Below are 27,722 nucleotides of genomic sequence, written 5' to 3' on the forward strand. Positions count from 1 at the left end.
GAGATGTGAGGCTGTAGAATATTTTATTCAATATTATGTATTAAAGACGTTTTCAACAGAGCAAGGATGCAAAATAAGATAACAAAGGCATAACAAGACTCATTTTGTAAAAATGGACTTAAACTTTTACCATTTTTTTTTTTTTACAAGCGGTCTCTCAAAATAGTACAAAATGAAAACACTGCATGCTATATGTATTGCATATTGTAGTATATATGTATTGTTTTTTTTTTTTTTAATCTATTAGTTCTTATGTGTAATGCCAATAACGCACGAGTGCTAACTTTCTGTGTAGGTACATGATCCCTCGGTATACAGATGTAGAGCAGTTCTTCAGTATAAATGCAGAAGATGGCATGATTACCACAACCAAACCACTGGACAGAGAAACACAGCCCTGGCATAATATATCTGTGTCAGCTACAGAGATTGGTATGTATGCACTCTGAAATACAAGACAACTGGGACTGATTCTGATGTGTAAATGAGTCCCTATAGATCTGTTAAATATTGCCTACACACACACACTTATACAACAATTATCATTGTATGCATAGCAAAAGTTAATGTATATACAGTTTGGACTCAGACACTCTTATGATACATTTAAATGTGAAGTGAAACAACATCTAAGTGCAAATTTGATTTTATTTTCAGCCAGTCTGGGAGTTAATGAGCTTCTCCCTGTGTTTGATCTTAGCCTTTGTGTCATTTCTGTTACTGAAACCACACACGCTGATGTAGTATGAGAAGAAAAAGTCAAACAAGAACAAACAGATGGAAATTTCCCAGATAGCCACCAGGCTGTACATTTGCTGGCATCCGAAGCCCGGGCTGTCGTCCTGTGGTGCTGGATACACTCCATGACATCTTATGTACAGACTTTAAGTGGATTCAAGCTGCGGGCTGTAATTTTTTTCTCCTCTTGGTGGGACTAAAGTTAACCCTTTTGCTATGTTTGTCAGCAGCAAAAAGCCTAAATCTTGATGAACTAATTACATGTCTGTAATCAGAGGGGGTGAACTGACTTCATGCTTTACAGCTGAGACTTAGTGGTGTCATTCTGATAAGTGTACCCATCTGTAACTCAGTGGAAGGTGTCTAATCTTAGTTTTCATTTCTGGCTAGTTGCATACTCTAAGATGTGCTGCACTGAGCTGGCTTTTGATAAATGTTAATTGTATAAGGGGGCAAAGAACAAGTAGAGAAAAAAGGCAACAACAAGACTTTAACTATTATTATACCTGAACTGTTTTCCTTAATTTTAATAGTTTTTTTTAAATTAGCTTATTTTTTAGTTTACTTTATATGAAAGTTAGATTTTTGGTGAAAACTCCACAGCAATGAAAAGAGAAGTAAATACAGTTAAAGCACCACTATAACTTTTAATTATGAGCTCCACCCCAACAGTCTACTGTAGTGCATACGTGGGGAAGAAACAGGGGAGATGCCAGTCAACCCACAGGCCCTCCGGAGCTTTCCCTCCCTGGCTTTAGCCCCAACAACCCTCCCTCAAGCCACAGAGGCCCCACCCTGGTATTCTGTGGTTGGGGCTCAAACTAGCAGAGTGCTGCGTGGTTTCCCTGTGGTGTGCTAGACGCCAGACGGACAGATGGAAACGGACTTGCCGCCCACAATGCTAGGACCATTGCAGGCTATGCTAACCACATACAGACCCTGGGAAGCTAAATAAATGCCTAGTAATGACAGGGTAGTGGAAAATCACACTGACTAGAATTGCAAATATGCAAGGCAGTACAGCACTGAAATGGATGGGTTTTCTTTTTTAAAGATGAAAAGCAAGAAAAGTGCACTCCATCTTTCTGAGTTAATAATTTGGATGTCGTATTTTTTGTGTCTATTTTGACTGTTTAGACATCATTCTGTCTGCATCACTTTTTTTTTCTTCATTTAATCTTCAGCAGGCATAACTTGACATTTGTGGGAGCTGCAACTAAATGAGTGGCATTCTGTTTGACTGTATTTTTTTTCTTGATGTCTCAGAAACTCGTCTATAATTTTTGCAAATCAAAATAATAAATAGCTGGCTGAGTGGCTGACTGATTGACAGGCAATTTTGATGAAAAATATTCACAGTCTTTCCATTCACTCGATGCCAAATGTGGATTACAATACAGACACACGGGCAATCACAAATAATTCACATAAAAATGACATTCTGGCTTTAATAACTTTAACACTGCTTTGAATTTTTATATGGAGCAGAATACTGATGATTTTGCACTGTACTGTGTGTACTATACATTCAGGGGGCCATCACCAAGACACCAAAGTGCGGGTCAACATCAAAGTGAAAGATGTTAATGACAACCCCCCAGAGTTCGCGACCAACAATGAGGTCCTCATGTGTGAAACTGTCGCACCGGGGAAGGTAAGGCTGTCTGTGTGAGACGATAAAAAAAAAAAATAAATAATAATTCATGTCTTTAGTGGGATGATGGTGAAGCTAAATGTATGCAGAAACAGTATTTACAGCATTTGTTCCCTTCCGATTGCCTTTCAATTTGTTTGTATTAGGTTATCGAAACAGTGACCGCAGTGGACAAGGATGAGATGGCTTACAGACAACACTTCACATTCAACCTTGCTCCAGAAGTTGCTCATAACCATAACTTCTCCCTCAAAGACAACAGAGGTAGATGACCTTTAAAATATTTTCTCCATCCCTTCCACGTCTTCGCTTTTTTCCCCCTGCTTTTTGATTTTTTCCCCTTTCTCTTTCCACCCTTTTCTTTAGCCAGCCTTACCGTTTCTTCATCTGCTGTCTCCTTCTCTCTCTCTCTCTCCCCCTTTCACTCAGATTAGATCAAAGCATAACCAGATGGAGGCTTACAGTACCTTGTAGAAATCAGCAGGTGCTCTGAATTTCACACGCACATGAATGCACACATGTCCTGCGGGCTGTATTAATTGCAGTGGGGTCTCTGTCCGTCTGTACATACATCTTCGGGGGCCAGCTGATTGAATTAAGTTTTGTTAGTTCTGGGAGCAAGATGGAAAAAAGGAAAAGAGAACGAGGTAATCCGGAGAACACTACTATAGATTTGAGCTGCATGATACTGGAAAAAAAGATTGTTTCAATACACTGTAAGATGGAAAATACAGGAATTTTAAGTGGATGAGTAAAATTAAATTTTAAGAATAAATCACTCCAAAATAATTGGAGAGACTATATAGTATGTATGTAAAGACCTTTATTCAATCCCATAACAACCTTTATTATATTAAACACTGGAGAAATTCCAGTGTTTCTTCAATTCAATTCAATTCAATTCATAAAGCACCAAATCACAACAGCAGCCACCAGAAGGTGCTTTATAGGGTAAGGTAGGAGACCCTAGAATAATACAGAAAACTCCAACCATCAAATGGCCCCCTGTAAGCAAGCACTTGATGACAGTGGGAAGGAAAAAGTCCCTTTTAACAGGAAGGAACACAGGTAGAACCAGGCTCAGAAAGAGGCGGCCATCTGCTGCGACCTGTAGGGGGTCATGGAAAGAAGACGGGACAAAAAGAAATACACACTGTGGAAGAGATTGATAATAACTAATAATTTAATGCAGAGTGGTGTATGAACACACAATTAGTGAAAAAGGTGAGTGGACAAGAAACATTGCAGCTAAGAGAGAATTCAGGGTCACCTGATCCAACCTTAACTATGTAAAGTAGAGTCTCCCGAATCCAGACTGCGAGCTGATTCCAAAGAAGCGGGGGCTGAAAGATGAAGGCTCTGCCTCCCATTCTACTTTTAAATATCTCAGGAACCACTAGTAAACCACCAGTTTATTTTTCATTTGAGGTATCAGTCTCATTTCCTCAGGAAAGGGGCTGTTTCTTCCTTCAGCACTGCTTTATGTAGCTTTAGCAGTGCGTAGAATTCCACTGTAAGGTGGAGGCTCACCGCAGACCTGTAATGTGTAGCCTTTAATCAGCCTCCTGACTGAATAGAGTAGGGGTGGGATGCAGAAACCGACCCACTCTGAATGGCTGTGAGAAAGCAGAAAGAGTGGAGAAGAGAGAGGACAGGCGAAATGCACCCCGTGCATTGTGAGAATGCAAGAACTGAGCCCGAGTCCAATCTAGACTCACCTCACAGGCCCATAACATTTCTTTTCAACTAAATGTTCCTTTTCTATGATTTTCTCCTGTTCTTCACTCATTTCGCCAGCTGCACAAAGAAAGCAAAAGTCATAGCATGCATTTTAGTTTTCCTTCCTTTTCACTGCTGAAATTACATATTGACCAGTCCTATTATTTATAGAAGAAGCTGTGAAATACTGAAGTACAAAGCAATAACAAGTGGAAATGTGATATGTGTTGAACTAAGTGTTATATTATCAGAAGTCTAGGTGTGTTTTTAAAATGAGCAGCTTGAAATGTGTGCGACTTCTATCATTGAAGAACACTACAAAAGGGTGACCTTTTCAGTACCACAAGGTAACAGACACGCAGACAGACAGAGAAGAGTCCAGAGCCTCTCAGAGGACTCAGAAGCACACACTGCATCACACATACAACTTTCAGACAGTAGCTGTGTTGGCAGGAGGCGACAAATGACAGTAGCATCAGTAACAGAAAGATGTTTCCGTCAGGGAGTGGAGTTTGGAGTAACTTTCATAGCTTTCGGCTAGAAGTTATGAACCCTTCTGAGTTTTTTTTTTTTATCTTCCTTTTCTTTATCCTTTAATGTACTTGTGGAAGTGACATGTAACATATTTTTTGCACGACTCAAAGTTTTTGTATTGTAAATGCTACAGTAAAGCTTACAGTGAGTTACCATTAGACTTCTCTGTAAACTCTCTGGAAATGTTAAGAGATTTCGCGGAAGTATAATTATTAGATTATTGTCACACCTGATCACATGTAAAGAACAACTGAGGAATATGAAAAGAGAAAAAAAAGAATGATGAATTCAGGAACAATCAGTATAAGATTTTTAGGAGAAACAAAGCAAGATGGAAAAATGAAGGTGGATTATTAAAAATGACATGAGGTGATTAAAATAAAAAAAAAGAACAGAGCTTGAAAAAAAAATTGCTGTCTGTCCTAAAACTTATAGGTTTTTGGGTTAAATTGATACTAAATTTATCCTCCAGGAGGAGATCTGTCAGCATTTTTATTATACACTTATTATTGTGCAACAGTAGTTTGTACATGCTTAACCTGTATGGCTTTGTTATGCATTTTAATGTATAAGTTAGACACTGTTTTTCCTGCGATATAGCCTCTGAAATGCCTCATATAGTGTAATCCTCTGTTGGTAATAAAATATACATGTGAAAGAATGGCATGGGAGGGATGGAAAAAAGGTAGAAAAAAGAGGGTACTACAAAGGCAGAGCCAGCAAGTTGGTGTCGTAACAGCAATAACTGGTCTTTGATTACTTTTGAACTGATGAATGGACCCACTATTAAATATAAATCTAATGTCATCAAAGTCACACCTCATTGGCTGCTGTGTTCAGGCAGCAATGGTTGTGTGTGCGGACAATGCTAAAGAAGAAAAATGTGTGCAAAGGTGGATTGTGTGAGTTTTTGCACATAAAAGCCAAAACATTCAGCAGCATGTGTTTTTTATAGTCCTTTGGAAGTTGAACAACCTTCCATCATTTCATCATATTCACCATCTTATTTCTCTCTCCATCTACAGAAAAAACAGCCAGCATTTATGTGCTCCGTAAAGGATTCAGTCGTCTCACCCAGGATGTTTACTACCTTCCCATCGAGATAAACGACAACGGTATTCCCGCTATGAGCAGCACCAACACCCTGACCATCAGAGTCTGCTCCTGTGACAGCAAAGAGACAATTCTGTCTTGTAATGTGGAGCCCTACGTCCTTCCTGCTGGTCTTAGCACTGGAGCCCTGATAGCTATCCTGGCTTGTATTGTCATTCTGCTTGGTAAGGAACAAAACTCTTAATTGTTAGTTTGAGGGGGGAGAAATTACTAAAATATATGACATTTATTCATTCCTGGATCAAACTTTAGGGAGGCCCCTCTAAAATTGCATAGGGTATGTTTATAGACTCAGCCATTAAACCGCAAACTTTCCTAGTAATACCAAAAAGGTTGACATTTACTTTACACTGAGGTGAAACATCAGCAATTGACTCAGGCCGCCTCCTATTTTTGACTCCTCATTCGAACTGTGCTGCATCGTTTGATCTTCTTAAGAGTAGAGGTCAAGGAATCACTTATGTATAAGCACTTACAGAATCACTCTCATACCCCATCCATGCATAATCACTTAGTGCGGGTTCGCACATTGTACTTGGAAATGTTGCAGTAGCAGGGCTTGACATTTACTTTCATGTCCAAGGACCACAGGTGCTTCAGTGGTGAAGTAAAAAATAAAAATGTATCCATTAAAGTAAGATCAATTATTTACGGCCAAATTATTACATTAATTTGAACTATTTATTCAAAATGTATTCAAACTGCATTTTTAATATGTAATTATTTATTTTAAAAAACCAGTACAAAAAAATCAATATTTGACTTTTAATGTTTTTTAGCCTTTTCCAGAGGTTTCTGGAGAGTTTAGGAGGCAAAGCCACAGGGGTGGGTTTGTGGGGGGTTTTCATAGTCGGGGTGTACCTATTAACTGGATGGAAGACCTTGAAAGTACCACTTTTGTCAGTGTTTAAGCCTGCTGAAAAGGTAGTTTGGTGAAGGCTTTTTTAGCCGCTAAGGTTTTGATTGTGCTTACAAGTAACAAGCCTAGCTGTCAACTAAAAAAAAAACATAGTATCTTTCACTTCAATTGGTCTCCATTGCCGCCTCTTTGCTGCCTACTGTGTGTGTCAGACAGAAAAGCTGCAGCTCAATCATAAGAGAGCAGTGATAGTCGCTGTTGTATTGTTATCCTTTATGCACAGGAAAAAAAAAAAATATATATATATATATATATGTAACATACACACGCTGTCTGCTTGGGTTGAAATTTTTTTATTACAACACACATGCACACAAGACAGTTCTTTAGAGTACACACACAGAAACATCTATTTTTAGCCTTATATGTCATCATAAATATGCTTTCAAAACAGAAAACCTTTCACAAGCCATTAGCTGATTCTTCAACCTTAATTTACACTGCATTTTACACAGAGTACAACACATTTGAAAACCTTTGGCGAGATTGACATGTTGATGACATTTTAAAATTAAAATGGTGTGCGTGTATAACATAATACAATAATGATATGAATTAAAATGTCCAAGGTGTAACCTCCCACAGTGCACACTAATTATCCACGATTAACTTGTCTACTACCTGTAATCATGAAGGTTTTTATAATGTGTTTATTAAATGGAAAAAAACTTGCATTTTTGTTTTCTATTTGGCAGCAATAGTAGTGTTGTTTGTTGCACTGAGGCGTCAGAAGAAAGAGCCACTGATAGTTTTTGAGGAGGAAGACATCCGGGAGAATATTATCACTTATGACGACGAGGGAGGCGGTGAGGAGGACACAGAGGCTTTCGACATTGCCACACTGCAGGTAAGGGTGAGAGGACGAGTGGCAATAACCATCTTGGTATTAAAGATAAAAGTCTATGGGGAAAAGAGGAAATTGAGGGTCTGCTGCTTCAGCCTCAGGCAGGTCAAAAGCAATCTGTAACTGTCAGTTTCTGCTTATGCATATAAACAATACACTAAAAACCTACAAGTACTTAAATCTAGTTAATATTCCACCTTATCTGCCAGCAGATAAATACAATTCTTAAGTTTGTTCATTCTCTGCAATCTTTAAGCTTATAATTGACGGTAGTGTCCTTTCTCTCTTTCTCCGACTTTTCAGAACCCAGATGGTGCCAACGGTTTCCTGCCAAGAAAGGACATCAAACCAGAACTTCAGTATCCCATCAGGCCCGGCATTGGCCGTCCCGCAGCCAACAGCGTTGATGTGGATGACTTCATCAAGACTCGAATTGCAGAAGCTGACAGTGACCCGACTGCACCTCCTTACGACTCCATTCAGATCTACGGCTATGAAGGCAGAGGATCATTGGCCGGGTCATTGAGTTCCCTCGAGTCTGTCACAACAGAGTCCGACTTGGATTATGACTATCTGCAGAGTTGGGGGCCGAGGTTTAAGAAGCTGGCAGATTTGTATGGGACCAAAGACTGCTCCATTAATGATGCTGATGATGGTGAAGACTCTTAACAGTGGTCTCACTGAGTGGACGCCTCCCCGATTTCTGATTTCTTGATTCCATGAGGATTTGTTAACTGAGGGTTAACACTCCCCAGTTCCCAACTGTTACCAACTACCAACTGATCAGTTCATGCCAATTAGTCAACAAACATTAACAGCTCCCCCTTCCATGGCAACGCTCCAGTCCTCCAAGATGATTTGTTAATGGACACATTATGAACACCTGGACATGAAACACTCCCGGTTTTCCCAAATCTTCCTTGTCCTTTCTGTGTCTCTTTCCCTCCTTCTATTTCTACAGACTTGAACATTGCAGTTCTGGGAGATTTGCTATGTCAGCAATTTGTCTGTTTGGGAGTAATTTGATGGAAAAAACGTTGCTGTATGGTCAAAATGACTTGCTTTTAGCAAAATGTTTAGTTTATTAGAGGTTCTATATACTTTTGTGGACTGGATTCACATTCTTCTTTTATGGTTATTGAGGGAAATTTTATTCCCTTGAAAGGTTTCTGCGTGGAGTACATCCCCTTTGTTGATCTCTCAAAGACAAAGAGGAAGGGAGAGAAATAAATTAATTAAAGAAAGAGCTTGTTTGGATTCCAGCAACTGCCTGATGTTATTAAATAGAAATAAAATGTACAGATGTGTTAGTAGGGTCAAAAATCAAATGGAATGATTTTGCTGACGTGTCGTGTGTGTGCCGAATTCAGCAGGTACTGTCGTTTTGATGGCATGACCGACTCTGGGTTGTTGATACTGTGAAGATGCTCGCAGCATCTTCACAGTATGGTGGCCTTATAATAAATAAACAACAACTCCAGGGGTAAAAACACAACAAGAGTAAGGAGTAAGAGAATGCTATCTTCAGTAGCTATACAAAGACAAAGGAACACACAAGGACTGAAAATGCTACACAGATACAATTTTTCTACTCTCAAAAAGAGACAGACTCAACAAGGATTCAATTTTCAAACTGTGGATGATTCTTTGTTTTCATTCTTCACTGCAGAGAAGACCTGAAAAGAAAAAGCTGCCCTTCTCCATGCCCTCGCCCCGTGTCCCTATTCCTCACGACAACAATCACTTCCCATACCGAGTCTACCAACGAATGATCACTTCCTCATTTGGAGTCCACTGATGATGATCAGTCACAATGAGTACAAACCTGTGAGCTCTAAAAATCGCCTTAAACTTAATAGACACTCTTGCAACGCAGTGCATTCTCTTTTTTTCTCCTTTTGTTTCTTTTTGTAACTTGAGACGTATATTCAGAAAGCAAACTATTCTCCATGTTAGGTGTGTACAGAGCAACGTGCTGACGTGATATATCACTTTGAGGATCCAACCTGCGCCCCGCACAGTCTTTAGATGGGATGTACTGAGTCTGCCAGCACAGTAAATGTAGATTGGTAAAATGTGCATTGTGTCTTTTTCCAGTACCATGCACGGCATGTTGGCAGCAACATCTGTTGTATCAACATGTGTTGCTATTTAGAGATAACAACACTGGAAAATAACATAAGTATGTTTTTAGAACCACATTTTCTGAGGCTGAAACCAGAACATCCTTTTTAAATGTGTAGGTTCTTGTTCAATCTCTTTTTTTAATGTTATTATATTATTATGATTATTATTGTTGTTTTCTATTATTATTGTTATCATTATTATAACTGTTCTTTTACTGGCTGCAGCTACATGGGAAGAAATTCATGTTTAACTCTTTGCAGCTCAGATTTAATATCTGTACAGTTGCCTAAACGTGGAGGGACTACGCAGTATTCTAGTTTCATTTTTAGGCCGCCGTAAGAAATTCACTGCTTAAAGTTAAACAGACTTGGTTTATGCCTGTGTCAATACAACCTCTCATTTCTTTCATTTTTGTTTCTCTTTTCATTGTTTGGCATTTCTTTGTTCTTTCTCCCTGTTCAAGAGGACAACTAGCAATCTGTGTTTGTTGCAGTGAGAGAACGCCTCGTTTTTATTCTCTGTCAAGTTTTATGGTACCAATTTGTACAATTTTAAAAGTTCTTATTTTAGTATACATGCAGAATATTCCAGTATTACAACAAAAACGTGTTAAGAAGATAAAGATTAAAAAAAAATGTTACAGCATCACACTTATATTTTCTGAACATTGTACTGTTGCTTTACTATGTGCTTCAATCTCCGAAGCGAAAAAAAAAGAAAAAAAACCTTTGAAATAAATGCTCTTTTTATAAAATGATACTAGACTGTGTTCGGGAGTCAACTTTGTGTTCACTTTGGAAACTGCAGTCCTTTCTTTTTTAACATTAGGGACATGTATTATCTAGGGTGGAAGTAAGGTAGTCTTCTAAATATGTATATATAAAAACAAAATCACATTTCATATGTGGACCCGGTTTGCATCAAATGCACAAAACTCATTATTTTTATGCTTAAAAGAAAAAAAATCAAGTCATAGTTGTCAGCTACTCACTATATTTTAAACATAACATATCAAAAAATGCATTTAAGCACTATGGTGCTTGGAGCCCAACACTTGGACCTCATTCATTATTATCAGGAATTGATTAGTATCACCCATTGGTTACTGAACCCCATCCTAACTTCAAGCAGTGCATTCTAGCCTTTGCCAGATTAAGGCCAGAATTACTAAACATAGCAAATTAGCATGAAGTCCCAAACACACTAATGGGAGTGTAAAGTCCTGTCGTGGGACCTACTAACAATGCACTAATTTATAAACCCAGACACGGCCAGCTCATTTCAAAAACGACCAGTGCAGACAACCAAGAGCATCCCTGATTAGCGGGTCAAAACTGACTTGACCAAGGAACGAGCAATCTGCTTATCAAAACAACATAGTACAAGTATAGATTTTGTATGCATGGCAATACAGATCAATGTGACGCCACTGAAGGGAACTGATATGTTTTGATAAAAGCCAATGTCTTCAATTGGACAATGAGGGATACTGTCTGGGGCCTTGGACCATGGGGTGCTGTTCTCTGGATAACTCTGACAGCTCAGTATTTTTCCAAAGAAAGGTAAACATTTAAGGTCTTATCATGACCAATGTTCAATGTAATGAAGTTACTGCTACCATCCCACATGCACACTGTGCACATTGTTCTCTCTTTTTTATTTTTGTTTTTCTCCTACAGCAGTTTACGGGCACAGATACTCATTTATGTCAACAAGAAGAATTTGAATCACAGCCATTTTAATGGGGAACTATTCTCCCTCACCCAGCAACACTCCACATAAACTTTTGTTCTCTTATGACACTGAGGACTAGAAATATGCAAGGCACAGCTCTAATCATTTAGGCTTAGGACTCAGTAAAGAGCTACAGGACAAAGACAAAATTATGGCACCACACTAAGAGCTCTGAGCCATCCACCCACTGCAGTTATGGGCTCATTCTGATAACTTCTTGCTCCAGGAATTATCACAGTTACAACAGGCACAAAATAACATGCTTTAGCACACACTGTGTAATGTGTTACCACGAACCTTAAAAAAAATCTAATTTGTATGTTTCATTTAAAAACTCACCTTCTTAACAAACACATGTGCATTCTTCTCAGCAAAGTTAACTGTGACCAAACCTTTCAGTTCAAGTTTAGTGTGCACACAGACAGCAAATCTGGCCCTTCGTCTTTTAAAACTACATGTGATACGTGCAGGACAGATCGGAGCATGGAACAGAGTTCATACAATAGTGAATAGTCGCTTGCCCTAAAAGATGCTTGCACTCAACTCGTTTTATCTACCTTTTTTACTCTAATAGGAAACATAAATTACAAGATGAACTTTATTTTAAATCAAACACAACCTTTGGAAAGACAGTACAGTATTCATTCACAATCAAAAATAAATGGCAAGCACACATGCAAACACATACACTCAAAATATACAGACAAACATAGAGAGAATTCATTCACCAGCTCCAAAGGGAGCACCACTGGGAAAGGTCAGGCAGCACTTTGGATGAGCAACAATGGAGAGGGCATACTGTGAAAACAGGGAGAGGCACAAGGATGACACAAAGGAAGATGAGAATTAAAAGCAAGGAAATGGATCAGGGAATGAGAGGGGTGGAACGGAAAGGTCTGGTGCAGAAATGTTATACCTTAGTTGTTGCAGATGCAGTTTTGTTATCGATAGCTGTTTAGACTAGACGAAGAGAAAGCATTTACATTTAGAAAACCAATAAGAGATGTTCTCATATTTTGTAGAAAAATACTAAAAATATTGATTCGTTATAACTGATGGATACTGAGCTGAGGGCGCATAGGGAGCTCCATGCATGAAGGCAACTGCTTAAAATTTTTTTCCAGAAGAGAGACAAACCCAAATATAAGGACTATCAAGTTTGGCTGGTTAAAGCAAGAAAGAACAGCAAACGAGCTAAATGTGCCCTTTGTCACGCATGTATTCAGATATGTTAGAAGTTTAAACAACCATAAGAAGAACAGCAGATCATTGCCCTATGTAGCTTCATACACAAATAAATTTAGTAGTATGTGTGCAGTATGATGATGATTAAGAGTACTGACCTTGACTTTGAGGTTGAGGTTACTAAGATTCAAACTCATCTGAAATTTTTAGTGGATGTACAAATAATAACATGAAATTTTAAAATGAATTTCAAATTCCTGCGTCGCCTGATTCTTGAGTTATTGCTTTGACACACCTGGATGTAGAGCAGTCATTTGCCTTCATCTGTGAAGTCCTATACTGTGAAAACTAAACATGCTGGCATTAGTCAGTACCCCTTGTTTCCACCAAGCTGATGTACTAAGGAATGGTCAATGGACATTGAAGCTCTGCTAGCAGAATTGCACAGCCACACACTTTGGGCAAAAGACAGAAGCAGCAGTCAAAACAGAGTGATTGATTGAGATAAAGCAGAGTTATACGTTATTTTTATGATATAAAGATTGGTAATATCCTCCAAGGCTCTGCTCTGCATTTTTGTAGACTGTCCAGCCACCTGTGTACATTATTAAATATGAGTCTCTTCCTGTAAAAATGTTGGCCAATCTCACTTTTATAAGATAGAATTGAAAAAAATATATATATCTTTTTTATTCTGCTTAGTCTCTATTGTTGCTCTGCTTTGGTCTCAGTTTCGCCGTCTTTGTGTGCATGTTCCACTGCTCCGCTCAGTGTGCACATAGAGTGGAGCAGTGGGAAGCAGAGCAGAGATCTGAATCCAAGATAGTGTTGCTCAAGGTGACAAAATGTTGCATCCATTCAACATATTTTATAATTCTAGAATTAGCTCATTTCTCGCAGAGTGTTTTTTCCTTTTTTTTGCCTTTTAAATATTTATTTATTTATTTAATGGCGATTATCTATGCAACTTGGTTAGGCTGTAAATGAAACATGAAAGACAGGAAAGGAGAAGGTGTTCTGAAATGCTGGTACTTCAGTACTATTCATGGTTATAAATCACCACTTTTTGTTACTCCAACTTCTTTACATGCACAGGACTAAATGTGATATGTATCAGACTTGTACATTATGTTACTTCTCACAGAAAAAATGCATTCTAAAGATGTCATAATGTCTATAAAATAGGCAAATTCATTAAACTCAAAATACATATGGATAAAATGGAAAATGGTGCTGTATACAAAAACAAAACTGAACGTAATTGATTTGGTAAATCATCTGACTCACAATCTATCACAATTCACAGGTTAATATAATGTATGAAATACAAAAGAAATCAATGTTTTCTTATCATGACTTGGCTGTATTGCACAAACAAATGAGCACTAAAATCAGTGAGAAACACAAATGTGACCTTCAGCACAGTTTGAGTGAAGATAATTATTGTGTGTAAGTTTAATTACATTTTGATCAATAATATAGTGGGAGTCGCAATTCTTGTATATTGCAAACATACAGACATCAGCTGCCTCTCAGTGGCATTAGCTCATTGGTCCAATGCCTGGATGAGCTAAAAATTACAGTTATTTAGAATTTCAGACTGTGTGCATTATTGACTCGACTGACACGTTTCGCTTTTAAATACTAGCATTAGCGTTATGGTAAATACACAGTTATTGTGACACCCCTAGAAATAAAAACAAGTGACAAAGGGATGAGTAACTTGTGTAAAAAATATTTCTAATTTTGATTTCAAGTGGTTATCCTTGTTGTTTAGTTTGTCTCCACACAGCAGGCCTTGTGCTGTAATACCCTGGTCATTTGAACACTGTGGGAAGAAACAACAAAAAGGATGATTCAGCAGCTTCAGTGACAGAAGAGTGAAAAAATAACTGCAAATCACTGAATGTGGTAGTCCTAGTTCACAGGCTTTCAAATAATCTTTTTCCTTTCATCCCATTTACCATTAAACTTCTTAGGTGAGCTTTTGACCTACATGTGTAATTTTAAAAATATCTGATGGAAACATGTTTGAGCTGAGTTTCAATCTGCAGCTTAACCAAACATAAAGTTGCAATCTTGCACAAGCTTAACACAGTGTGGCTAAACGCTGGAGCTAAGGTGAGAAGATATGCGTTATCACAATAATTAACAGCTTTTAATTGTAGGCATTGCACACTTTTACTCTGTTTACCTCCCTTTATCTTGCTTTTATGAACTTCTGGCATCTGACACAACCCCTGCTTTATCTCAGTTTCTTTATTATTTTGGCTCAGACTACTCACCTTCTCCTCACAGTTATGTTTTTATCCTCTTCTTTATTCTCTTTCATCCCCCTTCTCTTTCTATCCATGTCTCCCTGCCTCTCACTTCTTACTCCACAGTTAAGATAATTACAGTTCATTCTGTCAGTGTGTAGGGGGATCCCAGCCTGGCTGAAGCCTGATTAGTTTTTAATCATGAAGTGGCACTTGAGTAAACAGGGAAATATTCTTCCCGTCACTCCAGAGAGGAGAGATGTCTGTGAGTGAAATAGTTTGTGTACAAGCTGGATGGATGTCCTTGGGTACACTACAAACAGACAGACAGTAAGTTAATTAACCAGTCACGCAGCCAGTCAGTAATGTAGTTATTCATTCAGTTTGCCAGGGCGTCTGTAAGTTGGTTAGGTGCATGGGGAGTGTTTTCTATCAGCTGGATGTCCTTGAATGCACTGAAAACAAGCACACAGTAAGCAACCATTCACATGTAAAATGAACCCATCAGCCAGTCAGTAAGGTAATAAGTGAAATTCTAATTTAGTTAGTTATTTAGGTAGGCCACCAGTTCCCTGATAATTAAGACAGCTTCTACATATTCAGTTAAACTGTTTGAATAGTCGTTCAGCATAAACTTTCATTCATGCTGAAAAACTGGTCCAACAACCAAACCTTACCCCCCTCATTAAAATAAACAACAAAACTCTACCATGGTGAATGGGATTTTCTAGGAACTATGTTGGCAATTTTCCTCTGGTACTGCAGGGTTACCTATACCCAACTGGTCCTGAGTGAGGACAGCTTATGGGCCAACAACAGCTCTCCCTTCCAAGCCTTTTTGTCCTAATTTGGGAATTTCATTGCCCACGTGTTGTTCTATTGTTGGACTGCACCATTCACAGATTGTCCACAAAAGACAGCCATTTTCAAGCATAAAATTGTGCATTTGGTACCAGGACACCCTAGACCATAGGTTGATTTTGTAATTCCATCATTAGACCTATAATAATAATAATAATAATAATAATAATAATAAATTTTATTTGAGGGCGCCTTTCAGAAACCCAAGGTCACCTTACAAAAAAAACACAATTAATAAAAGGAACAGTAGTCATAAAATACATAAAATAAGTTAAAATTACAAAACAGAGAGTGACAACAGATAAAATCAGCATTAAAGCGAATAAGCCAGTTTAAACAGATGTGTTTTGAGCTGTGTCTTAAATACGGAGAGGGAGTCAATATTTCTTAGTGCAGGGGGAAGAGAGTTCCAGAGCCGGGGAGCAGAGCGACTGAAAGCTCTGTTCCCCATAGTAATAAGGTGTGAGGACGGAACAGTAAGATGAATAGCAGATGATGATCTGAGAGGGCGGGAAACAGTGGTGATATGGAGCAGGTCACACAAATATGAAGGAGCAGATTTATGGATACACTTGTATGTAAGGAGTAAGATTTTAAAATTTATCCTGGCTTCTATGGGCAACCAGCTTCACTGGTTGCCCATAGAACTATCACTCTAGTACTGGACCCTCGGGTGCTGCGCTGTCTACTGATCAACTCCTAATGATGAGTTGTATCAAGACGAGGATCACAAAGTGCTTCACAACAAAATAACAGTGCATAAAAAAGGTCCTGATGCACTTTTGCACAGCATAACAGACTATAGTCATGTAAAACACAGCAGACCATATGCAAGATCCACTAAGTGATTTAAAAGAACGTGTCTCTCAATCTTGTTTTCTTTTGCAAGTATCCCACTGTGCCAAGCTGAAATTTATGCTGTGAAAATGGCCTTTAGTGCTCCAGCTACCGAAGTGATTTTATGCAAACCTGAAAGGAATTGGTAATAAATAATCATTCGAACGTTATTTCCAGGGGCCCACTGTCACATTAACTGCCATAATCAACAGCAGCTACACAAGCAGTGTTGTAACATCATGACATAAATTCAGACAGAAATAAAGAATTAAAGCACATTTCTGAGTACATTTAAAGCATTGTGCTGCTTTTTGTTACATTTATACTTATATCTACAGGAACTACACATATTAGAAAATCAATTCAGTGTTGCTAACCACAACCCTGGGATCCCAATTTCTCAGCATAGTCTTGATCTTAAAAGATCAAAATACAAGCCTGTGCTACAGGTAGTAACAACACCAGCTAAATTAACCTAACTAAAATGTTGTGTAACTAAATCAAATCAGCATATGTATTAAAGTCTGGTAACTACGCAGTTAGAGAGAATTATTATAATCTCATTTATTATTATTGCTCCAAGAAGGCAGCACATATAATAATAATAATAATAATAATAATAATAATAATAATAATAATAATAATAACGATAATAATAATAATAATAATAATAATAACAATAATAATAATAACAACAACAACAACAATGATGATGATCATGTTTCCTTATTTAATCTATTTAACCAGAGGTGTGCAGGCTCAAAGCTAATTCAACTGATATTCAATAGCCTCAGTTGTATGGTTGTGAGTTTCAGCCACATCACTCTGGCTTCTAGTGAGATATTAAACCTTCTAGTGACTCCTATACACTAAGCCTTTTAGCTCAGAGCTTTAGCTAGCTCATTTCTGTCAGTTAATAGGAGAGTTTACAATAAGCGAACCATAAGTTGACCATTATAGTTGTTCCCAGTTATAACAGTAATATAGCAGTTATATTATTTTTTCAAAAACCTCCAATGTTAGCTATTTATGACAGCTACTAACAAAATAAACATCCTTAAAGCAAGTTCACTAGCTGAGCCCACGCCCTCATTTTACGTTTTATAGTGTTTTTATTAGATAAAGGTGAATGGCTTAAACACGAATTGAGCGGGGAAAGGCCTCAGAGGGGACTGGTGGCGGCTCCTGGGTCTAGCAGATCCCCATGTACTAATGAGAAGTGAATAAGTGAAAGAACTGAAAATGGGGATTGAGGGTGGGGCACAAAAACAAGAACGAAGAGCTTGTAGAACTGGGGGATCAGATATAGATATGAACTGGAGGGGGCATGTTTGGAGGTGTGGTCCCGCTCCTGAAATTCAGATACTTTAGCTCAATATATAGAAATCAACCGTGGTCTGTCCATCTGAGCCTGCCTAGCATCGGCACAATCACCGCTATCAGCCAACTAATATCATACTTGAATACTAAGTAACACACCACCTGGTTGTACATATTGAGTGTGAGTGAAAGCCTTAGAGACTGAGCTCAGGGTTAATGAACTCTTGATTTATAGACAACTCACACACATTTTGCACATATTTGTGGGTCCGCTACAGCAGTAGTGTAGCAAACTTATGTGTAGAAAGAGAGCCAGTTAATGACTGACTTTGAGCAAAACGTTAAGACTTTTCAGCCATTACTACCTATACATGCTTACAGATTTATTTACACATTTATAAATCTGATTAAACACACATTCTAAACACACATTTGCAGATTCCTGTACACGTTCACAAAGCTCTTTACAGATTTATTCACACATTTAAAATCTGACTACACACACACAGATCCCAGTACACACATGGATTAGAATACACAGAGATCTGAATACATATTCAGATTGAGAACAACACACACACACACACACACACACACACACACACACACACACACACACACACACACACACACACACACACACACACAGTTCTTCTACAATAACAATCCCATAATCTCCTCAATCCCACTTACACAGATTCTAGGCTATTTGGTCCCTTGGAGTCGTAATAAGACTGTTGAATTGTTAGCATTAGGTTCATTTCTGGGTGTAGGACCCAGTCAGAATGAAAGATTCTGCTCATGATTTTTATGTATTGAATTTCAGGGAACAGCCAATGGGTGGGGGGGTGTCATATTAGCAGGTCTAACGGTCAGCTTTTTGCAGATGATGTGGTCCTATTGCCTTTATTAAAATGTTTCTTCCCTACAGTCAGTATGAAATTAACAATCAGTTATGCTAATTATTTATATTTTATCAGCGTCCAACACCAGTAAACCAAGTTGTTACAATGCCTCTCTCCACTAGCCAAGGTTATGCATGAACAATAGAAATTAACAGTCTTATGTAGGCTATGTCAACAATAAACTCGCAAATTTGTTACCACAAACAAACATTTTCAGTATATGTTTGCAATTCAACATACAGATAATACTTCTATAATAACAAAAAATCAAATTCAATTGATCATTCAATAAGCAAAAATATGTCTTTGTGGGGTATATGAAAGTCTGAGGCAGTCATTTTCTGTCTCAAACTTTGCATGCATGGCCAATCACAATTTCTATTAAAAATATTTTATTAGAATAAAAATAAATGCAGTAAACTGCTTGTGCCAGTACATGTGCAAACTCTCATTATGTTGCTTTTTTCTGAAAGTGTTCCTTCTATTTAATGAGTTTGGATCAGCACATTCAGACATTTGATGAAGATGGCAACCGCTTCTTGTTGTGGAGACAACAGTCAGTATTGTTGGCAGTCACGTATTACATGAAAACATGTTGGTGCCATGGATACATGGTTACAATTTTTCTATCTTTTAGGCATTTAGATCTCAAAGGTGGCACCTGTCTCTCTCCTGAATGTTGCGGAGTTTGCAGTTGGTTTGTTTGAAGAGAAAGGCTGTTAAACCTACAAATAATGTTTTGGAAAACTGGAGGCAGAACAATTTTCTGTTATTATGTTGTTAAGAAAAAAAACGTAAATGCTTTTGTTTTAGTTTGTTTGCCTGTGTCAGATCAATATTTGTTTTATTTCTGGGTATTATGTACACATATTTATGAAATCCTATTGGGTTAGCCCATGGATGAAGAAAAATTTCTGCCTCTTTAGCCATCTGATTTTCCACCATCTTCTCCAGCTTGTTAATGAATTAAGTCTAATTAATCTGCTGATGTTAACCTCTTATAGTACTGTTTCAAGGATGAAAAAACATTTAAATAATGTTTGTGACTGATAAAAAAAATTAACTGAATGGTTTATATGCAATCTCATTGTGCAGTGAAAATGAAAGTATCACATATTCTCTGTGAAAAATGTCTAAAGTCACATTTTATTAAAACAGACAACACGCACTTAAAAATTGCTTGTTAAATCGACTTAATAGTAAAGGAGTATCTTTGGTCATTTAAAATGATTTTTACACTTTGTTTTCATACTCACTGCCAGATTAACAAACTAAACAGCAATGACAAAACTATCCAGGTTAACATGTGAGTCTAGCAGTTGAATATTTCAGCTTCTTCAGTGGCAGGTAAGCATGAACATCAGAATTACAGTTTTTCTATTCAAATAACTAGATGTTATTAACAACTACTGTGTGTGTGTGTCAGTCTGTATGTGTCTCTCTTATTCAGTTTTGTCAGAACATAAAAGTGAGCAAAACATAACTTTTTATTACTGACTGCAATGATGTCCCCATGCAGTAAAAGTTCTACCAGATGAGGTCCATGTATAGTACTTATAGTGACAGAAGATTCTAATCATCTTTCTTCAAAGATAAACAGAGACAAAAAAAATATCACCAGGCAACACATCCCATCCTTGAAAAAGAACTTCTGTTTGTTTTATAAATTTGTTGATGCTGAAAGGGAAAACTCTTTGTTGATAATGATGTTGACTGTCAGGCATAGCCTCAGGTGGGAAACTTTTTATTCGCAAGGATCAACACAGCAGCCAATTCTGCCCCGGTTGTAACATCTGTGTGATGCACCTGCTTCATGTCCTGAGGAGAAAAAAAAGGGGGATCTCATACAATTATAGAAAAATTGAAGGTTGTGTTGGCAATTAGTTGAGCAAAAAGCTTATCACTGTTTGAAGCCACCAGATGGACTATTGTGTGTCAGAATCGGGGTTTGTACTCAAAGCCGTATCACGGGAAGATTTAAAGAGGTCCCCAACCAGTTTGAGGTCCAGCTAGAATTCAAAGCCTATTGGCAGAAAAATTTTAGAAATGTAACATTGAACGATGCAGCATGCAGGAAAGTATTTGTTTGTCAAATAAGTTAAACATGTGCAGTCTTTATAAATTCTATAGGCAAGAGCAACAGACTTTATACAAAAGAGGGATGCCAACCATTTACTAACCGTGGGTTAGTAAAATCCCAATGTGAAATGTCAAGCTTGCTGGAATCTGACTGAAAAAGTGATGGACACTGCATTCTCAAGTGCTTGTGACTGTACCCCTGCTTTATCATCCTGGTGGCCATATTTTGGAAAATAAACATAGCAAAGTATTCAATAACACATAAAACTATTAATTGAAAATATTAACTGTAAACAGGAAATTGTTTTTTTTATGCCATCAGTCATTTCCCCAAAGACAACTACCCTTCTTTTTGCACCCCTTACTGGCCATTAGAAACAATGCTGCTTAATGCATTTCTATATTGGCTTTGCTTTTCTATGACCATCTGTTATCAAGTCTATATCAGGAACTTATGACATTAAGTACAATCAATCTTTTTATTTATGGATTTACAGTACTGTCCTCTTTAATGAGACACATTTATTGGTGGGTGAAGTCACAGTGGAAACCTCCACCCACACATTTTCTCTGTTGTCTTCTTGGTCTTTTGAAACTGGATGTGACAAGCAAGGGGTGGATCTGACTGAGAAAACAAGCATCAATGCAAAATTTGCTGAAGACTTGTAACAAACAAATCATCATTAAGTAAGAATAGCCAGAATGTCCTTAATGTTCTATTCAATATCACCTCAAACTAGTGATTGAGCACATAAAATAATCAGGAAAGTACTTACTAAAGTTACTGGGAAAGGAACCTGACAGACATTTTCCCTAGACACATTCAAACTATTAAGAAAGTCTATTTGCAATGATGAGTCATTCCCAGCTGCCCCTTAAATTTTTACAAAATGACAAATTTAAACACATGTTTTTTGGATTCAGTTTCAAACCTATACCATAGACAGAACAGAAGAGGGACTATTCGTTTATGTTATCCATAAAGTACATAACATCAAAACATGCATGCAACATTATAAGGGACATGTCTCTTAATTAAAGTAGTTTGTAACTCATTCTTCCTTTTTGTTGCACTAATGCACTTTTACCAAGATAAACCTTCAGGCACGCATGCCCTGTGCTGAGTGCCTGGCGCTGTGGGGCCCAAGTGGCATTTGCCATATATAATATATATAATACCAGAATTGTCATATGTGATATATATAATACCAGAATTGGCAGGTCCACCACTGGTACCCTGTGCTTTTACACATGAGAGCAAGTTGACCCAGAGCTCATGTGACACACTTAAAAGGGTCTGGACAAGCCCAGGAGAACATTATGCTACATGTAACATAATTCACTGTGACCGGTTTGGTGGTGGGTCGGTGATAGTCTTGTGAGGTATATCCATGAACGGGAGCACAGCCCAGTGCAGGCTAGGCTGACTGCCATTAGGCATTGGGATGAAGTATGCAGGCAGTTCCTGTAACATGAAGGAATTGATACCATTACCCCACCCCCATGGCCACCTGACCAAAATCCAATAGCACGGATCTGGGACATTATTTTACCAAGTTGCACCTCAGACTGTCCAGGAGTTCAGTGATGCCCTGGTCCAGGTCTGGGCGGAGATCCTGCAGGACATCATCCATTAATTTATCAGAATCAGGTCCTGACATTGTCAGGTTTGCATAAAAGCAGGGTGGGCTGTACAAACTAATGAACTAGCCCTGCCACTATTTCACTTTACATTAAACATGAAATGTAAGTACATACCATCTCGGGAACTTTGAAGCTATTATGTGTCCCAGAGAAGTTGTTTGCTAACAATGACTAAATGAGACTAAAGAGGCTGTTGAGGATATTAAACCTCATCAAGGCAAATACAACAGTTTAGCTGAAGTGATCCTGAAGTCATATAATTTAAGTATACTTGGTTTATAGCCTAAAGTAATCATTTCACCTGGAGAGATTGTATCCAAATGAAAATGAGCTTGCTGAACAAATTGTGTAAATATCACCAACTGATTTCTCATAGAACTATTTTTTTTCCAACAAAACAAAAGTCTGGAAAAGTTCCAATGACTGGCGCCAGGGTGATGATAACTTCTGAGCTGGCCTACAAAAACGCATATCCTCTCTAGGGCATGCTATAGAAACAACAGCATTACACCCGTGCAAAATTATGCACACAGAGAATTGACAGCAGGCTCTCTTATGGAGCAGTATGACCTCTGGGGTCTGATGACTCAATCTGCAGCTGTCCGTGCTGTGTGTATATGGCAGTGTTTTGTTGTGTGTCTAAAGCTCGATACAACAAAGGAGAGGTTGGAAAGAGGGCACTTTTACACAGGAGAGACGACACACAATGCACCGAGAAAGGCAGAAAATGTGTGTGTGTGTGTGTGTGAGAGAGAGAGAGAGGGAGAGTGACAGAGCAAGCCTGTGTGTCTGTGAATGAAGGTTATGTAAAAGCAATCAGTGGCCTGTTTAATCTTTCAGAAAGAGAGCTTGCTCATTTCCATAATCATCATCTCTCTTTCTCTGATCCCCCACACTTCTTTGCCGAAAAGCCAACAGCCCAAGACAGAGAAACAAGTCTATGTGGAATCTAGTGGGACCACCTTTTCCTCATCTCTGGACCTCTTCTTACAATTTCTGATACATTAAAACTTTCAGTGGTTTCAATTTTAAAAATCACAACAGTGACAACATTTGTGTATATATACAGATATGTAATTTTTTATGAAATGTCTTGACATCGTGCTTGCCTACAAGTGCATGTCCAAAATATACTTTGGATTTGTGAACCACTGGACCTGCATGAACCATTCAAATGAAGATTTGTTTTTCTTACAATGTAACAGCTCAGTGTGCAGCAGTTTATTTGCAACTCTATGCAATGTTCTACCCTTGTCTCCCACTGTCACCGACACAAAGATAACAATAGTTATGCAGAGACCTTGCAGATCTTGCATTCCTTGTCTTTTTCTCACATAATTCAGCTCACAAATTACCTTCCTGTCTCCTAAGGAAACAGCTGTCTGTTTTCTAGTCTGCAGTTACATTTTTCCTTTAACTTTGACGATCATCCCATCACACCAGCATGGATGAGGTGACAGGTCATCTTTTTTTTCTTTTTTCCCCCCCTTTCACCTCACACTGTTATTGGATTTCCAGAACAATATATCCAAGAACCCTGTTAGCATTGTGATAAGCAAGTCTTGGTACGTTTGTCTGAAAGCAAGCCAAAATGATTTAAAAAAGCACGGACACAGACTTGAAGACATACTGCCAATACCATTTTGGCAAAATGAGGGCATACACCAATGATTTCTGCACTTTAGACCAACATACCAAAAGTGTATCTGCAGTCAGATACACCTTTAAAATGCAAAAAGCTGGTATTTTATTTTGTTTTTTAGCTCTCTGTAATATGAATGAACAAACAAGACGTCTCCTTCATCTGACTGGAACAATTGGACCTTTGTTGTTTAATTTACCAAATTCAAAGCATCCTGATTGGACCAACTCTTGTGGGTGACTAGCTGTTTGTACCCAAAGCCTTCTGATCAACAACTGGACAAATTATTGTATTCAATGAGTGAACAGGCTCAAAGGATACCTCTGCATAGTTATGGCTGCATATGACGCTAATTCAGATATAAATGAAGACTCGCAGCCATTTGACGTGTCATCATGCTGGAACCAGAAATGTCGAGAAGGCAGGAGCAAAGGGGAGGGAATGTAAATGAAGAGGAAAAAAAGCTAGATTAACACCCCCCGTCACCGTCATCATGACCACACATACACACACACACACACACACACACACACACACACACACACACACACACACACACACACACAATATTTAATGCATTTTTAATGAACTGATTTTTCAATGCAAATCTAAAGCTAATTCGGTGTGTTATGAATCCGCTGGTTAGCCAATGTGCTAAAGCTGACAGTTTCTATGGTATGTGTGCGTGAGCCTACGTGTATATGCCAGTGGTTATGGTGTGTGTATTAATATGGCCTCGGTTATGTCTGCGTGTGGCTCACAGATGGCTTGGATATGCAGACTGGGCACAGAGTGTCTGGCTGAGCTACAAGCCATATCAGCCAATAGCGTCATTACTCACAATTAGATACTAAATAGATTAAAGAATAGGGTGACAACCAGTGAGCCAGGCAGTCACATGGAAAGAAAGAAATTGTATCATTATTGGCGCTGTTTTAGTTTGTCTTTTGTGTCGCTCCTTCCATCTGATCCCAGAACCACGAAGTGCTTCCTTGTTCTTATTTATTATGATGCTTTTAAGTCATATTCACTGTATCTGCCTTCATAACATCGACTTCACCTCTAGACCTTGGAGTTATTTTAGTTCTAATGGTTACACACAAATGCAGACTGAAACTCTCTCTTAATATTAGTATTATCAAGGGAAGCTAGTAATTTGGTTTTGCCTGTGCACACCGGTAATTTTAATCAGTCATCCAGATGGTAAAATAATTTAATGAAGGTTTATTGATAACCAGGGACGCTGCACACCACAATGCCAACACTACAGCTAAAAAGCAAAACTGTAATGACTGTTGCTGCTCAAATCAGCCACCAGTTTTATTGTACCATGTTGTAACTTGTATTATGCGAGCCAAAGAAGGCAGTAAAAGAGTAAAACACAACACCACAGGTCAGATTCCCCCCTTGAATGTGTCCAATGGGGAGGATTTATACACCTATGAACTCAACTTCAAGTCTTAGGCTATCCTGTTCAGATTTTGAGTTGCCATTCTTCCTATATGTCTATCTGTCCTGTTCTCTTTTCCTTGTTTCCAATTGCTACCATTAACCTTTCTGGGTTTGGGTTTCCACCCAATATTTATATGGAATTTTTGTTTCTTGTTATTAACACACAATTAACAGCCAGTGAAAATCTTATCAGTGCACTTTTTTCACCTCACAAAGAAAGAATTGTCCAATTTTGCTTCTTCATTCATGAGGTTTCTCCCTTTTGGCCAGGGTTGTACAGACTAATTACTGGTAACCTAAAACTCCTGGATGTTTAAAAAGGTAGAGGTCTTTCAAAATAAACTTTCGTGTACAGTCATGTAGTCATTATCCTATTCATTCCTCACTTTACGCAACTCGTCCTCGACAGGGAAAGAACAACCTCTAACATTAACAGGCTCAGGCTTCAATCTATGAAGTGGTTGAAGTGTTATATACTATTTTGATGTGGTGTATATTTATAGTGCATACAAATAGTGGATAAGCTGTCATGCCAGAACAGCATACCTATTCCATCACTCCCTTGCATTTCCTTTTCATTTGACAACTCTCTACACATGTTTGTTTCTTTAATAAAGTTTGTACTCATATATAATTAGTATTTTTAAAAAGTCAAATTTTTCAATTTTTTAACTAATAAATATTATTATTATTATTTACATTTTTGTAGACATAAAAAGGTGCTGCTCTGCAGTACTAAAATCCAGATTTTATAACCACCAGTTGGTAAGACAAAAATTGCCCCCAAAGTAGAGACAGTTCATGACAACAGCTGTGCTGCCTTACACTATACTTACATGTAATATGATCACTCGAGTTCATACTCTTCACTCATGGCTCTTTGCTAATTTCTGGACAAGTCACTTTTAACTAATTTTCGATGGCTCTGTGAGAATTTAGCAAAGCTTCTTTATTAATCTCTTACACTGACACATAAATGTGGAGCTGCCAGGCAGAGGAAGACCAAAGTGAAGATTAATGGCTGTAGTAAAAGAGGACATGCGGAGGGCTGATGTGACCGAGGAGAATGTTGGGGATGTGGCGACCCCTAAAAGGACCAGCTGAAGAAGACGACGACAACATGCAAAAACATAACCTATAAATCACCTTAGTTCTGCACATTATATCCAGTAAAAGTAAGGGAAATGCATTCAGTCGGAGAGATTAATTGAGAACACACAATGTCTCTAGAGGTTGTGGTGTGACAGGCTATACTGACATCCATAATTGAACCTTCAGGCACAGAGTACCTGCAGTTAAGACATTCCTAATTGATTTGTCATAAAAACTGCAGAATGAATAAAAATTGGTCAGAATGGGGTAAATGACAGAGGACTGCTTTATGTGTGACACTGCATTAATAAGTCAGTTTGGATTTTTTTTACAGTCACTTTTTCACAAGTCTCTAGGTTCAGCCAAATTCCCTGTCAGAACCCAGATATTCACTTTTTCCTTCAGGTAAAATGAAAAGAGACAGAGGCACAGCAAAGTTAGTATTTAAAAGTATCTAAGGATATTTATTTTGGTATTGTAGACATGATTGAAGTTGGGTTTTTCAAATGGGTGAGTAAATTTTAAAAACATATACATAAAGGTCAAGGACTACCATTCAGATTTTCAAGTGGACCGACTGTCTGACTTTGCTTTTTTAGCTTTCGCAGTGACTTTGAAAGCAGGACATGTATGGAAATTACCTACTGCTGTTTAACAGTTATCTATCATTTCAGTCAAGGACCTTAAGACACAGAAAAACTATTTAGCACTGCCTCTGGGAACATGATTAGGCACTGTTTAGCTTATGCTGTTTGATAATAGATTTTCCAATGCCCTTTGAGAGCTCTGATTCATTTCCACTGTAACATCTGGCATAAATGTCAAATTGCACTGTGCAAAACTGTATTTTCCAGTTCGTCTTGAGCCACCCTCATTTCCCTGAATTTTGTTTCCAGGGAACCACAATTTCTTGTAATGTTTAATGATATCTTGAGCAAAAGAAAATTCCAGGATGTCTAACTGTCTTTCAGACTCTGCCTGTCGTTCAGGTCTTGTATCTGAGCAAAGCAGACAACTTAGCAAAGAACCAATTTTAAATTAGCATTTTGTTACTAGAAGCCTGTC

General features: G+C 38.1%; 1 protein-coding gene across 2 annotated transcripts in view; it reads left to right on the top strand.

Annotated features, from left to right (window-relative positions):
* The window catches only part of cdh11 (cadherin 11, type 2, OB-cadherin (osteoblast)), an 87,635-nt gene extending 77,225 nt beyond the window's left edge, over positions 1-10,410 (top strand). For both annotated transcript variants that reach the window (XM_005473687.4, XM_019367005.2), the window contains 6 exons: positions 296-432; positions 2,271-2,392; positions 2,539-2,656; positions 5,671-5,922; positions 7,373-7,524; positions 7,825-10,410. In XM_005473687.4, coding sequence (XP_005473744.1) covers positions 296-432; positions 2,271-2,392; positions 2,539-2,656; positions 5,671-5,922; positions 7,373-7,524; positions 7,825-8,190 — 1,147 coding nt within the window. In that variant the 3' untranslated portion in view covers positions 8,191-10,410. The remainder of the gene's footprint in view (positions 1-295; positions 433-2,270; positions 2,393-2,538; positions 2,657-5,670; positions 5,923-7,372; positions 7,525-7,824) is intronic.
* The last annotated feature ends 17,312 nt before the right edge of the window (positions 10,411-27,722 follow it).

Source organism: Oreochromis niloticus, linkage group LG13, assembly GCF_001858045.2.
Source record: "Oreochromis niloticus isolate F11D_XX linkage group LG13, O_niloticus_UMD_NMBU, whole genome shotgun sequence".
Classification (NCBI taxonomy): domain Eukaryota; kingdom Metazoa; phylum Chordata; class Actinopteri; order Cichliformes; family Cichlidae; genus Oreochromis; species Oreochromis niloticus.